General features: G+C 41.9%; 1 protein-coding gene across 1 annotated transcript in view; it reads right to left on the bottom strand.

The window, feature by feature from the left end:
- The window catches only part of STK32A (serine/threonine kinase 32A), a 195,118-nt gene that overhangs the window by 105,898 nt on the left and 73,420 nt on the right, over positions 1 to 15,800 (bottom strand). Inside the window, exon 5 of the mRNA XM_075543150.1 lies at positions 4,554 to 4,727. Coding sequence (XP_075399265.1) covers positions 4,554 to 4,727 — 174 coding nt within the window. The remainder of the gene's footprint in view (positions 1 to 4,553; positions 4,728 to 15,800) is intronic.

Here is a 15,800-nt window from a genome sequence, read left to right as displayed (position 1 = left end):
TTCACATAAGTATTTGGAATGCTGAGGACAGAATCCTTGGATGGTACAAACAGTAAATTCTCTCCGCTGTTAACTGAGAGGTAGGAAGTTGGAGTACACTCTGAGATGCTTGAAATAAAGGCCTGGCAATCTACTTCTGAAAAATCAGCCATTGAAAATCCAGTGGAGCACAGTTCTACTAGAACAAGCATGGGTTCACCACCATGAGTAGAAATCAAATTGATGGCAACTGTTTGCTGGTTACGTGAATGCAGAAAGGTCTCATTATCAAAGCATTTTCAAAAATAAAATACTTATTTAATTATATATAGTTGATGCTGATTTATAGTGAACTTATAGGTCAGGGTAGAACTGCCCCTGTGAGTTTCCAAGGCCACAACTCGTCTCGGGAGTAGAAAGTCCCATCTTTCTCCGGTGGAGTCACTAGTGGTTTCAAACTGTCAACCTTGTGAATTGCAGGCCTGCTTAGAAACCACTACGCCACCAAGGGTCCTCATCCTTTTAATATAGCACTCAGATTTTCAGTGTGCCACATGAGGTGAGTGGCATTTGGGGTCTTACAAGCTGGCAAACAGCTATCTAAGCCACCAGCAAAATGTAAGAATGTAATCAAAATTCCAGAGAACTGACAAGTCCATAAGAGCAACACAATTTGCTGTATTCTAAGAACAAAAGAACTCGACTGTGCCTGACTGTCACCACTGATCACTCTGACTAGGGCCCTAGTAGTCCCAGATAGAAGGGGGAGAAAATACGGAGCAGAATTTAAATTCCCCTTATTTAAAAATAGAAAGAAAAATGGAAGCAGTAGACAAAGAAAGACTACATGAGGTGAGCTGACCACCCTGAGACATTCGTTACACCTACATCTGAACCTAACTCTGAGGTCACCTTTCAATGAAAGAACAGAATGGCCAAAAAAGAGTAAAGGAAATTGCCCGTAAGATTGGTACCCTTCATTAAAACCATCAGTATTAGACTAAAGGGTCATCAATTTCTAACGAGCAAAGAGGAGAAGATGAGGAGGCAGGGACGCTAGACTGCCAGAAGGGGAACAAGCAAAGCATAATTGAAGGGACTATCGAGAGAGACACTGTATTAAATGAGTCACTGAAGGTGCACATTGGCTAATAAGGACCTAATTTGCTGTAAAAACTTTCACCAAAGACTCAACAAAGTGCCACTAACTTGACCTTGTATTTCATTGCTATGCTGAGGGGATATTTCTGGATAAGTAGGTCCTTTGGAAGATGAAAATTAAGTGATAGCTCTGGACACATCCTGTACAAGGAAAGAAAATGCACCTGTAGTTTCTGCTTTAAGGGCACACCTGTGTTCATCCTGGGAGGATGAGAACTGAAAAGAGGGCGAGGCAGATAGGATAAAGGTACTTGCTATGAGTAAACTCTGGGAGGACAAACTTGTATAAAGTTGTTTGCTTGTTTCCCCCTAAGCTTTCCTAGGGATCCTGTTCTTAGTCCATGGTATAAGTGCCCAGAGCGTCCTGCCTTGCAATGACAGAGACAAGGGGGCCATGAGGCAAAGACATGGATCCCACATTTAAACAGGGGAAGGAGAAAGAACGTGTGAAAGTCGCCCTGAGGTCCTGTTGGCTTCTCACAGGAACTGTCTCTTATCTGATGTGTGTGCTGTAAGGAGACAAACAGCAGCTTGAGGTTAGCAACGTTTCAGAGAATGAGTATGAGCGAATGCGCTGGGAGCGAATCCACAAGCTCCTCATATGAAAAGCTGCTAATCAGAAAGAACCTTCCAGGATCGGAAAGCCTGTACAGGGAAGTGGCAGTCGGATGACTTTATGTCAACTCGACGCTGCTGGCTCTCAATCAGTCACAGCCTGATGCTGTGTCCTTGAGGGTGTGGCTTTCTTATAAGCAAGAACTCGGGGCCCATCCTCCCCTCACCTTCCTGCCGGCTGCCCCCCCCCTCCTGCCCCTGAGAGCTGCCGGAGCCCTGCCACATTTCCACCGACCTTGGGGCCACATGACTGCACCCTTCGGCCGGTGGTCTTCCTGCCTTCTCCATCATCCCATGTGCTCCATGAGTCTGAAGAGCGACTTAGGAACTAGTGTTGGATCAATGGACTCGTGTTGGACTTGAGTTCGAGTGGCTGGGATGCTTTCTTGATATATAATTACTTCTTGATATACAATGATGTCATGCATACATACATGAGAGTCACCGGATTTTTTCTCTCCAGTCAACCTGGCCTAACACAAGGGAAAAGGTGGGTCTGTGGATGAGATGTTCAGATATTGACAAAACACCAGGTGTGTAAATTCACTTCTGAGATTCTACATGATTAATTGGTCTGTTTTCCATTTATCTGTGGCCGGAAGAGTAGTACTTTGCCATTACAAATAAGCCCTTCTGGAGAGATAAAATTAAATAATAGCTATGTAAATGTGTAGATTCCCAGTGTAATTGGCGGGTAGGCATTGGGCTGCTAACTTCAAGGTTGGCAGTTCAAACCCACCATGGGAGAAAATTGAGGCTATCTGCTCCCACAAGATTCACAGCTTTTGAAGACCCGTAAAGAAGTTCTAATCTACCCTAAATGGTCCCTATACGCCACAACTGACCCAGATCAGTGGATTTGGGGATAGCGCGCACAAGACTAATACCCTCTCATCCCCTTGCCAAGAATCCCTACCCCCCAAAAAAGAAAAGGATTGGTCCATAATTGAACACATAAAGAATATGCAAACTGAATGGTACATCTTCATCTACATGCTCTGTATAAATCTAGATAAATTCCAGGTAAACTTCAACTACTGGAAATTAAATAATTTATTTAGCCATATTTTAAACTAAATGAAACACAACTGTGCTTATAAACCTCACAGTTATTTATTTGAAAATTTAGGATGATGAAAGGAGAAAGTAATTCTTTTTCATTTAATGAGGTTTAATTAAATGATGTATATAATTCATATATGTAATTTATAATGATGATTCCATCCACAATTATTTTTACTTAAAATCACCTGATGATATTTCATATTTCTAAAGAATGTTTTTCTCATAGTCCATACTGAACTAAGCATATGTGCTCTGATTACTTGTCACACATTAGTAAAGAGATTAAGTGAGCTACTATATTTTAAATCATCACAAAAGTGCACATATTACAAATGTGACTGCTGAAGTGAAATCGCTCAACTGTGGCTCTTTGATCCATGTCTCTGCATCTCCTATCAAATGATCAGATGAGAATTAAGGGTAGAAGACTCAAACTCAGGTGTTCGTCAGTTGTTCCATTCCTCGGAGTGTAAGAGAACCATCTCAGAAGCATAAGCTGGAAGAATCCATCAAGAAAGCAACCAGTGGAGTGGATGTGAGATCCCTGCTTGAAGTGGTGGAGGCACCAGAGGGCTCTGCATGGAGATCATGGGCACAGCTGCGGTGCTTCTCTGGAACAATGACTGTACCCTAATATCTTCCAACATGTGATAAGTTGATAACTCCCCCCAACAAACCCCATACTTGTGAGTATGGTCAGTGAGTTTTGTGTAGCCACTACAACAAGTTATCATATCCAGCAGAAAGTCACACAAGGGATTGGTGGCATCAGAATTGAGCACAAGAAGGATGGAGGATGTACGCATGTCTGACCTCTGTCTTTTGGCCATCAGCCCTGGGCTAGTGTGGAATTGGATTCTTCTACCTTTTGTAGGTAGATGAGGTCAGATAGGATACCCATGCCATTTCTTCAATACTATATTATCTTTTTCTGTCGATTATCTGATTGGTTTTACAGTTATTGGAAATGCCCCACTGTGGGTGAGACATTGTTCCTATGGATGTCCATATGCAGTACACAGAGGAGAACAAAAATCTCTTTTTTAGAGTGGTTTCTGATCTATAGCCTCAGTTTCCTGCCACAGAATGACTGGTGGTTTTGAAATTCCAATCTTGCTGTTAGTTGTCCAATGCTTAACCTGTTGTGCCACTAGGAAGCTTATTTAGTGGATGCCAGGCACATATCAAAAGGTCTCAAATATTCTTTCTGAAAAATTATTGTTCTTCCCTTTCTGTTTCGTTCTCTCCTTGCTGCTCCTCCATTTTTATTTTAATTATTTGATTAAAAAATCACTGTCATCAAGTTCGGTCCAAGTCACAGTGACCCTATAAGACAGAGTAAACCTACCCTTTGGGTATCTGAGACTGTAAATGTTTATGCTCATCTTTCTTCAGAGGAGTGGCACCTGTGATTAGCTGCTTAATACATAACCCATGATTCCCATCTTTCCCTACTCTTTGTCCAGGCTTACTTAGAAGATAGTGCCGGTGTGCATTGATCCTAGTTTGTAATTGACAAACTTAAATTAGTCTTGGGAAAATTAAACTCTATATACTCAATTGTATTGTATTTTAATTATTGTATTGTAATCTGCAAAAGAGGAGATAATAACCTATTTTGAAAAACTGTTATGAGAATGTAACAGATTTCATGGCAAGCTGAATAATGCCTTATACAATTGAACAGGTTATGTGCATTCAGTTCAAGACTGTGTCTTGTTGACTCGACTGACCTGTGAATGATGCGCTGGCTCTGCAGGTAGTCCAGGGCCAGAGCAAGTTCACAGATGAAGAGCTTCACAGTGTCTTCCTGGAAGCGAACATTCTGCTGCAGGTGATAACGCAGATCCCCGCCCAGCAACAGGTCCACCACCATGAACATGTCTTCCTCATCTTGGAAGGAGTACCTGGAAGCCCAGTAATGAAGAAAATGTATGAAATGCATTTTACACACTATTCAGTCCGAAAGACAAGAGTCAGAGGCGGCATCAGAGCCGGCAGTTCTTGAGTTAGAAGTTCAGACTCCCAGTGACTCAGTGGAATTGGGTAGAATTGCCCCTGTGGGTTTCCAAGACTGCCACTCTATATGAGTAGAAAGCCTCCTCTTTGTTCCACCTGGTGACTGGTGAGAATGAACTGCTAACTTTTTGGTTAACGTCTATCCCAACACAAAATCATCTATCTGGACAGCAGTCAATTTAGTTGTAGATGACCTATTACTGGGCCCTCGGTTCTCTTACATGCAGTATGGGACTAACAAGAATACCAACCGCATTGTTAAGGTGAAGAAAAAACAAGGTAACTACAAGAGTTAGTGCCATGCCTGAAAAATCAGAAATACTCATTAGCTCTTCACTTGCATAGCCCAAAGCCAGGGAATTAAAGAGAACTCCATTTATCCATTTATCGTGAGCAATCATATTCTTACAACACTTTTGCTGGCAATTCATAAAATAGGAATTAGAGCTCCTTGAGCCATTACCATTTCTATTTCTCCCTACTAACAATTTCATTGCCCGGCAACTGAGAGCAAACAATGCCCATGGGAATGATAAGACTACCAGGTAAGAAGGGCAATAAAGAAGTAAGAGCACAGCACAGGGAAGTCATTCACTCAGCCTGCTGATGGCAAGGCAAGAGAAAGCTTCTCAACAAAACTGTGAGGCTGTTGGCAGTAGTAACAATCATGACAACAGTTGTCCTATTAGTTGGTTTGCCGCATGAAGTGGCTGGCGTGTCGCTGTGACACTGGAGGCTGGGCCACCAGCATTTCAAGCACAAGCACTGTCACCCCTGGTGCACAGGTTTCAGCAGAACTTCCAGACTAAGAAGAAAGGCCTGGAAATCGACTTTTGAATGTTAGCCAAAGAAAACTATATGAATCACACGGAGTACAGCTCATTTAGTACTAGAACTCACTGCCATTGAGTCAATTCCAACTCATAGTGACCCTAAAGGACAGAAGATCTGCGCCTGTGGGTTTCGGAGATTGTAACTCTTCTTCTTCTTCTTCTTCTTCTTCTTCTTCTTCTTCTTCTTCTTCTTCTTCTTCTTCTTCTTCTTCTTCTTCTTCTTCTTCTTCTCCTCCTCCTCCTGTAATCATTTCATTAGGAGCCCTTATAGATATTATACCAATCCATAATTCAATTAGACCAAGCATCATTGTACAATTGCTGCCACCATCATTTTCAAAACATTTTCTTTCTTCTTGAATTCTCTGATATCAACTCCCCCTTTTCCCCATTCCCACCCCACCCAAACCCCAGGAACCCCTATTACTATATTACATATTATTATTATTTGCTGTGTCTTACACCATCCATTGCGTCTGTTCACCTACAATTCTGTATTTGTTTCTTGAGTAGGGCTATAGAGTCATCATTGTGATCAGTCCCCCTTCCTCAACCCTCTCTTTCCACACCCTCAGGGAATCATTAATATCATTACTATTTCTGAAGGGTTTATCTATCTTGGATTTCATCATCAAATGATCTTAATTATCCAAGTGAACATATGCGTGTCTAACAAGATTAATGAGGTAAAGCTAAGGTCATAATAGTAAGGGGAAGAAATATTAAAGACCTAGAGGATAGATATGCGTTTCCTCAATGCCATACTGCACCCTCAATATATCACCCCATTTAACTGGAGTAGCAAGCCTTATCTGTCTCCTACAGTTGCTGGTGGTGTCACACTACTGACCTTGTGGGTAGCAGCCCAATAAGTAACCCGCTGTGCTCCCACCATGCCTCCTTGCTTCCAATATGGTAGTTGAAGTGAGCCCCTTGGATGCAAGGTACTTAAACAGTGGCTACAAGAATGCAGGTGAGCATGCCAACAATTGTGACTGTGAGCCAGTCATTTCAAACACCAACAAGACCCCTTGATAGTTCTCTTCTGTGACTGCTACAGAGCAGACTCTGACGCACTCTACAGGCATTAGCTCATCAAAACCCCTTCTCTTATTATCCGTTTTACAAATGAGAACGTCAAGGTTCAAGAAAGCGACTCCAGCAATGCCAAGCATCTAATACACAGAGGCACTGAAGGGTTCTCCAAGTACAAAAGTAAGCGTTCAGCAAGGAAAACAGCCTGCTGTCAGCCCAGGCGTGACGAAGAGAACGGGATTTGCTGAAACAGCAAGTCCGACTGGGAAGGTTGGTCCTGAAGACAAAAGGCTGATCCCAAGAGAAGGAGACTCGTCTGAAGCAGGAGGCGCAGTCTGACAAATACTCATACTAACAATTGTGAAGATGGACCCGGGCAAGCAGCCTCTCCTTTGATTGTCTATGGCATCTCCGTAGTCAGAGAAGATTGGACAACTAACAACAAACAACAATTCCCCATGGGCTTCACTGGAAGAGGGTGGCATTGAGCGACCTGGAGAGGAAATGAGACACAGGAGAGCAGTCCAGGCCTCTGCTGCATGCAGAGTCTCCTGTAAAAACGCTTCCCTACAGCTCGGATTTGCTCTCATTTCACTCCAAGCAGTCACGATTAATAGTCACAATAACGCTCTCCCTACCGATACTGTTCAGACGTATTTCTTAAGGCACAATGTCACTGAGATCATGTTGCAAAATTTCATTGGATTTCAAGAATTAAGTGCCTACAAGTAGTGCTTCGGGATGCCAACTGATTCCTCATGCCACATTACTTGCTTAGGAAGCAAATGTAGAATTTCAATGGTGAGAGAATGTACTTAGTACATCTCATTCTTTATAATTATCAGTATACTAAAAAGAAGAGACTTGGAAGCTAAAGCTAGGGGGAAATCAATGAAGCATTGATCTGAGGCAGTAACATTTTTAAAAATACATATTCTTTTTTTGCTACACATGCAGTTTTTATTTTATTTTTTAAATTGTTTTATTGGGGGCTCATACAACTCTTATCACAATCCATCCATCCATCCATCGTGTCAAACACATTTGTACATGTGTTGCCATCATCATTCTCAAAACATTTGTTTTCTACTTGAGCCCTTGGTATCAGCTCCTCATTTTCCCCCTCCCTCCCTGCTCCCCCATCCCTCATGAACCCTTGATAATTTATATTATTATTATTTTGTCATATCTTACACTGTCCGACATCTCCCTTCACCCACTTTTCTGTTGTCCATCCCCCCAGAGAGGAGGTTTTATGTAGCTTCTTGTAAGCAGTTCCCCCTTTCCACCCCACCCTCCCTGCACTCTCTCACCACTGGTCATGAAGGGATCATCTGTCCTGGATTCCCTGAGTTTCCAGTTCCTATTTGTACCAACGTACGTCCTCTGGTCTAGCTGGATTTGTATTTTATTGTGGTTTGGGTGAAAGTTTACAGAGCACATTAGTTCCTATTCAACATTTTATTTATCTTTTGCTTTGTGACACTAATGCCAATCCCCTCAATTTAATAATACTTTCCCTATTTCCTCCATCTCTGTTTCCATTTGCCAATATTTCCTCCCTGTCTGCCTTCTTAACTGTGTGTTTGGTCAACCACTGCTTTCCAGGCCATAGCTGCTGGTCAAGAAGAGGACATTCCTCATGTATGTGGTTGTTATGTTGCTAGGAGCCACTGAATCACCTCTGAGTCAGAGGACCCTATGTGTGACAGAGCAAAACAGTTGTTACACTTGAACTCATTGTTGCAGCCATTGTGTCAATCCATCTTGTCACAGGTTTTGTTGTTTTTGGTTTTCATTTTCCAAGAATTTATCCTTCCTGAGGACCTGTCCAAAATACCCAGGCAAGTCTCATCATCCTCACATCTAAAGCACATCTGGCTATACTTCTTCAAAAAGTATATACTACTAAACAAAAAGATTTCTTCGTTTCTGGCAATAAATGCTATATTTAATATCCTTCCCCCACATCATAATTCAAAGACATCAATTGTTCTTCAATCTTCCTTATTCGTTGTGTAGCTTTTATGAGGATATGGGATGAATGAAAGTAAGATGGTTTGAGTCAGGCATGCCTTCGTTTCTAAATGCCATCCTTGCTTGTTAATAGTTTACACAGATCCTTTTCAGAAAAGTTGTCTAAAACAATTGTGGCAATTACTTATTTTACTGTCAACCTGGGGAAGGGGTAGATTCTAGCCTTTAATCAGGTTGCAGCTTGATGACCTCATTTGGAGGCAAGATGGAGATAAGTAGCTCACGGAGGCCAGATACACACTCTCCCTTTGAGACATTCCTGTTAGCAATCTATACGGAGACACACTGATGGAACCAAAGCCCTGGAGCTGGAGGAGCCTCATGGAGATCCACACCAGTGCTAAGATGCTTCCACTGCCACTGGATCTATAAGACTTTACACACTGGCCTGTGATCTTCCACCATTTGGCATCATTGCATGGCTGTGTGAATCTGAAGAGGAATTTATGAACGAGTATCAAATAAGTGGGCGAATACTGGATTTATGGACTTGATCTGGACTGGGTTGGGATGTTTTCTCAATATACATTACTCGTTTAGATAAAGCTCTTTCTGATACACATATGAGTGCCTATGAATTTGTTTCTCTAGTCAACCCGGACTAACACAGAAATAGAGCATTTGATGTCCTTACTGCTGCTGCCATGGGGGTTAATTGTGGATATGAGTAAAATTAAATTCTTGGCAACTTCAATCTTTTTTCTATTTGTTGTGATGATATTTACTGATCTACTGATGAGGATTTCTATTTTCCTTATGCTGGGATTTAATCAACATTGAAGGCTATAGTCTTTGATCTTCATCGGTAAGGGATTCAAATCCTCTTGACTTCCGTAAAGCAAGGTTGTGTCATCTATTGTGTAGAAATAATGACTGTCATAAATATAATAAGGATTCCTGGTGGCAAGGTGAGTTATGATTTGGGCTGGTAACCACAAAGTCAGTATTTTGAAGCTACCAGCCCTTCCAGAGGATAAAGGTGAGGCTTTCTGCTCCCATAAAAATTTACTCTTGGAAAAGAGCAGGACCAGTTCTACCCAGTCCCTTAGGGTTGCTAAGAATTGGAATCCATTGGATGGCAGTGAGTGGTCCCTATGTGACGATATGCTGTGCATCTTCCCCCGTAGTCCATCCCACACATGTTTAGCTAACATTTCTGTCCATCATGCACTCATAAATTATTGTTTGTTGCACAGGGAATCCAGGAGAGATGCTCCCTTAAGGACCAGTGGTGAGAGTGGCAATACCGGGAGGGTGGGGGGAAGGCAGGGTAGAAAGGGGGAACCAATTACAGGGATCTACATATAAACTCCCCCCTGGGGGACGGAAAACAGAAAAGTGGATGAAGGGAGACATCTGACAGTGCAAGATATGACAAAATAATAATTTATAAATTATCAAGGGTTCATGAGGGAGGAGCAGAGAGAGGGGGGAAAATGAGGAGCTGATGCCAGGGGTTTTACATGGAGAGCAAATGTAATGAGAATGATGATGGCAACAAATTTACAAATGTGCTTGATGCAATGGCTATATGTATGTATTTTGATAAGCATTGTATGAGCCAATAAAATTATTTTTAAAATGATTGTTTTTTATGACTTATTATAGGTTTGTATATATGATAGTATTACTGTGTTGACTTTTACCGTTGTGACCGCCCAGGGTCTTCCTCTGCCTTAGCCATAGTGTGCTGAGGCAGTGACCTTTTTTAAAAGGGTAATGATATTTGATGTTAACATGTTCAATAAATAAAATTTGTGAACCACTGAACATGGATTCACAAAGAAAATGTCAGAAATTAAGCCCTTAGAAGAATCTGGACAGACACAGAAATATTTTTTCGTGAGTATCTGGTATTGTCTGCTAAGAAATATGTTCTCTAACTTGCTGTCATGGTAGGCTGGTCAGCTCTTCCATCTTTTTATGGGCTAATATAAAGTAATAGGCAATATCCCCAGATATAGGTAATTTGGTTTCACAATTCTTCCAGTCTCATCAATATAAGTTCTCTTTGTTATTTTCTACAAGTCTTTCCTTACATTTACTGATTAACATGTCATCATACCTAGGACCTGTTGTACCTTTGACTGATCTCAGCTAATAAATTAGGAAGGATGAGTGCTTACGAGCAGTGAGCAAGATCTTATGGGATGTGTGGCAGGCGGGGAGGGAGGCAGAGGTAGAGGAGTGCTGGGTACCAGAAGAAGGGAGAAAAGTGCTAAACATAAACAAAGCCACAGGGAACGAGAAGCAACATAATCAAAGTAGTTTAGCATAGAGAGTTGATACTGACTCTCCCCCTGCTCTTGACTGTGCCCTGGAAGTAAGGTGCAGCTCACTCACCTGATGGGGATCAGAGGACTTCTCTCCCCTACTGGTCTTTAGGGAGGGACAGTGTTTTCCTTAAGTTCAGCCTAAATAAACAATTTTATTGTATCTTGGGTGAAGCTATTCTTCATTCCACGAACAGATTGATAAAGGGGTCCGCCGCCGCGGCAAGTTAACAGCAGTAGTCAACTGTGCAGCAGGTAGGAGTCATGCTCATCAAGGCGAGATGAGATCCAGGAAAGGGGGAATAGCTTTCCCTTGCCCTGCATAAACACAAATTTATTTAATCATGTAGGCAGTTTGGTCGTTAAAAAACATCTTTCATCTTCGGCACAACATGTCTCCAGTTCTCTATCTCGGGTCCTTAATTCTCAGAGGGAGAGATGATAGTATTTGATGTTCCAGGCTTCACTCAGTAAATTATGTCTGGTGATAATCAGAATATGCAACTTCATACCATAATCTGATTTTCTCCAATAAAAGAGAAAGAGGAACATTTTACTTAAAATGTTCATCACAGAACTGACTGTTCCAGTGTCATATTTTCCCCCCACAGGCAATATAATGATTTATTTCTTGATTTTGATGGCTCTGAAATTAACCAGTCTAGACCCAGCATGTGAAATTCATTGCACAGTGTGCCTGATAAATAAGAGAAGATATATAACAATAGATCCCTACCCTAGTCCTCTGGCTTGCCCCAGACTACTGTGATAAGCAATGACTTGCGCTCTCGGTACCTCTTGGGCCTCTCCACTACATTCTCCTCCTTGCAGCTGAGCAGTTCTGTGTCCTAGGATTGCTACAAGGCAGAATTGACTCGATGGCAGCGAGAGATGCTTTCTCAGATTATTTAGCCTTGCAAATCCCTCCAGCTCTTTACATAACCAAAAGGCTTTTGTTTATATTTCTGGCTTTATCTTGTAAATCCTAGCTGCTTGCCTTCTGCACTTCCGCCACACTGGTTGTCCGTTTCTCACCTCGCTCTGTCTGCTCCAGCCTTAGATGCATATATGCCAAATGACTGTTGCCTACATTCCAGTGCTGTGCATTGCTTAGTGACATGCTACTCATTTTTCAAGTCGTAACTCAAGTATCACTTCTCACATAACATGATTCTGGTGCTCCAGACTAGATCAGGTCCCTCATCCTATGCAATTATGTGTTTTATCCACAGAAATGAACAGAATTTGAAGCTACTTACCCAGGGGATTTGAAATACATCCCTTAATTCTAGCAATCTATATATTGCCAGAACTACATCCTACTAATAACTGTTTTTCAAAAACAAATAAAAGAACTTTACAAGAGAGAGAAGGCAGGTGAAAACACCAGGCTTGAGTGAGTCAGAGATACATTGGTGGTGTTGTTGAGTTGGCTCCAATTCATAGTGACCCCAGAACAGAACTGTGCTCTAGTTTCTTGGTTGCAATATGCTGGAAGCGCATTGCGAGGCCCTTCTTCTAGGGAGCAGCGGAGTGGATTGGAATGGCCAATTTTGGGGTTAGTAACTGAGTGCGTCAGCATGTGCTCCCAGGGCTCCTCGCTACCAAATAACTAACACCAAGCAAAACAAGCAAACAAACAAAACCCCACGCAAATCAAGCCAATCTAAGGCTGTTGCAATAGATTCAAGTGTGAGTAATGTTGTTCTTGCTAGGTGTCAGTGAGAGGGCTCCAATCCATAGCAGCCCTCTGCACAACAGAATGAACTCCTGCCCAGTCCTTCCCCATCCTCACACTTGTTCCTGTTTGACCCCATTGTTGTAGCCACTGTGTCAATGCATTGCATTGAGGGCCTGTCCTCAGTCCTTCCTAGTAAGAGTGACCCTGTACTCAAACTGCAAGTTCACTGCCATCTTGTCAATTCCAACTATTAGCAACTCTATAGGACTGGGTAGAATTGTCCCTGTGAGGTTCCAAGGCGGCAACTCTTTGTAGGAGTAGGAACCCCTGTCTTTCTCCACAAAGTAAACTGCTGGCCTTGTGGCTAGCAGCTCATTGTGTAACCATTACCCACTATGGCCCCAGGGCCCCACATAGTGACCATATCGGTCAGAATAAAAGAGCCTATATGATTCCCATGCCTGTGATCTCTGCAGACATCACTGGACTGACTGATAACTTCAGGGTCAGCAGTTCAAACTTCTGTGCTACTCCTCTGGGAAAAGATTAGGTTGTTGAAAACCCGAAAGAGTGTTGGTGTAGTCTGAATAAACTCAATGGTGGTGGGTTGGGTTTGGTGTTGGGGAATCTTTAGGAACGCTGACTGGGTGTTTTCCTCCCACAGAAAAGTGGTGGATTTGAGGTAGCAATCTTCTGCTTAACACCTGAACACTTGAGCATCTTATAGGGAGGGAAGAGGATGGCAAGTGCTAAAAATCATTTATGGTGACAATTACATCACCTGGTAAGGTTGGTTAAGATCGTTGAATTGTACATGTGAGATGGGCCAAAGCACAAGATGGGGCAGTGGAGCTTCTGGCCAACGGGATGAAGATGAGTACCTGTGAGCAGGAGACTCGCGGATAGTGTGGGTTGCCTCCAAGCACTTAATCCACGGAGTGAGGCTTGCTGATCTTTAGAGGTGGATCTGAGAACCTTCGGGCTGAGGCTTAAGGTGGAGTGGCCTACCCTTGGAGGCCTTATTGGCTGCACTAAAAGAATCTTGTGACATTGCCTGTGCAGGCATATGCCAAGAGGTCATGTGACTGAAAGGCTAAGGATCAGTCAAGTATTTCCACGGGCAGAGCTGAGAAGAGGCACGCCTCACTGAAAGCAACTGTGTGGTAGGCATCTCTGATAGGTAACTTAACTTTCATAATAAGCTCAATAAATGTGAGTACAGGCTGTGAGTTCTTTGAGCTTGGGGGATGAATTATGTGCCCTGGGCAGAATGGTTGCTCAGAACTGGTGGACAAAGTTGGAGGGTGGAGGCATGTCTGACTTCTTTCTCAGCAGAATCAGCCAGAAGCTGTTTGATGTTGACTTTGAGCTTTCTTGCACTTGTGAATCAGAGGCAGTCGGAGTAGTGTTCCATGCCTTTTGTACAGACAGCCTATTAAAACCAGATACATTTATTTTTTTAAAATATCAAATTCCATAATGACAATTTGAAATAGAAAAAAAGGCCAATGGCATGAATAACATTGTAACCAATATACCTATATTTTCTCTACTATAAATTTAGAGGGAAGGGATTTAAAAATCAAAACAAGCATGACATAATTTCTGATATCTTATCAGAATGAGAATATTTCCTTCTCAGGAGAAGTGATGAAAGCTAGTATATAGGGGCAGGAGACTGATGAATCATCTGAATTGCTGAATGCAGAGTCAATGGTCTGAAGTGTAAACCCCTACCACATTCATAAGTATTTAAAAAGTTAATTTAAAATAAAAAGAATTGATAACACAATGTGAAATAATGAGAAGTTTCATACACCTTCAAAGGAGGGTAAATTGATGAAAATTGTAATTTTACTGGTATGGATTATAGGACAGCACATTACATTATTAAAAGCCAAAAGTAATTTGCATGCCATAATAGGGGAGCATATAAAGAAGTTATGGCACATTTGTGCTATAGGTTATATGGTGATTTTAATATAAAGTAGATTTATATGTTGATATAAAACAATTTATATTCTGATATATGATTTGCTGAGGATAAATAAAGGGAATATATTACTCAGAAGGATATATATGTCATAGTGAAAAAACTAGAGGGCAGTTTAAAATGAGTAACAAAATGTTGATTACAGCAAAAAAGCACTTTGCAAAATCGAGAGTGCTTTGTCAAGAGCCTCTTGAGCACAGTCCTCCAATCTCAAGAGGAAAACACACATGCTGCTTCTACCTACACTTTCTGGAGAAAATAAGGGAAAAGATGGTCAGTTATCTAAATGGTGGGATCATAAGGCATTTTGTTTTGGCTTCTATATTAAAATTCTAGCAAATATTTTAAATTGACCTTATTTAGGCACATCGATTTTATTTCTATTGTTGTCATATGTCGATGCCCTCCAGTTGGTTCCAACTCATGGTGACTATACAACAGATTGAAATACCACCCGGGCCTGCGTCATCCTCACAACTTGCTCCATGTCTGAGCTCTCGTTGCAGCCAGTGTGTCGATCCAGCTCCTTGAGGGCCTGCCTCCTTTTCACTGCCCCTCCACTTTACCAAGCACAATGTCCTTCTCCAGGGACTGACTGCTTGCTCTTAACAACATGCCCAAAGTACGTGAGAAGAGGTTGCGCCATCCCTGCCCCTAAGGAGCACTCAGGAAGGTACTTCTTCCAAGACAAATTTGCTTGTCCTTTTGGCAGTCTGGGGCACTTTACATATTCTCAACATCACCCCAACTCAATGCCTTGATTCTTCTTTGGTCTTCCGTATTTTTAAAAAAATTATTGGTCAGATCAAGAGGCTGGAACAGTCGCAGGCCTGACAATTAAGAGGACAGACTGCCACTTCACAGATGGCAGTGTGCGCATAGAGCAGGAAGTACATAATTAATAAGAGTCGTGTGTGGGGAGGAGGGGTGTGGTCAGACAATCAGCCATGGGTGATATTGCCTGGAACTGATAATTTCTTAACCCTCTTTCCCCAGCCCTCAGCAACCAAAAGCTCATTTTTCTCTCTCTGTGAATTTGCCTATTCTAGATGTTTAATATAAATGGAATCATACAATAGATGTTCTTTTGATTGTTTTTTTATTTAGCG

The sequence above is a fragment of the Tenrec ecaudatus genome, chromosome 2 (genome assembly GCF_050624435.1).
Source record: "Tenrec ecaudatus isolate mTenEca1 chromosome 2, mTenEca1.hap1, whole genome shotgun sequence".
Classification (NCBI taxonomy): domain Eukaryota; kingdom Metazoa; phylum Chordata; class Mammalia; order Afrosoricida; family Tenrecidae; genus Tenrec; species Tenrec ecaudatus.
This window is presented reverse-complemented; position numbering and strand designations above follow the sequence as displayed.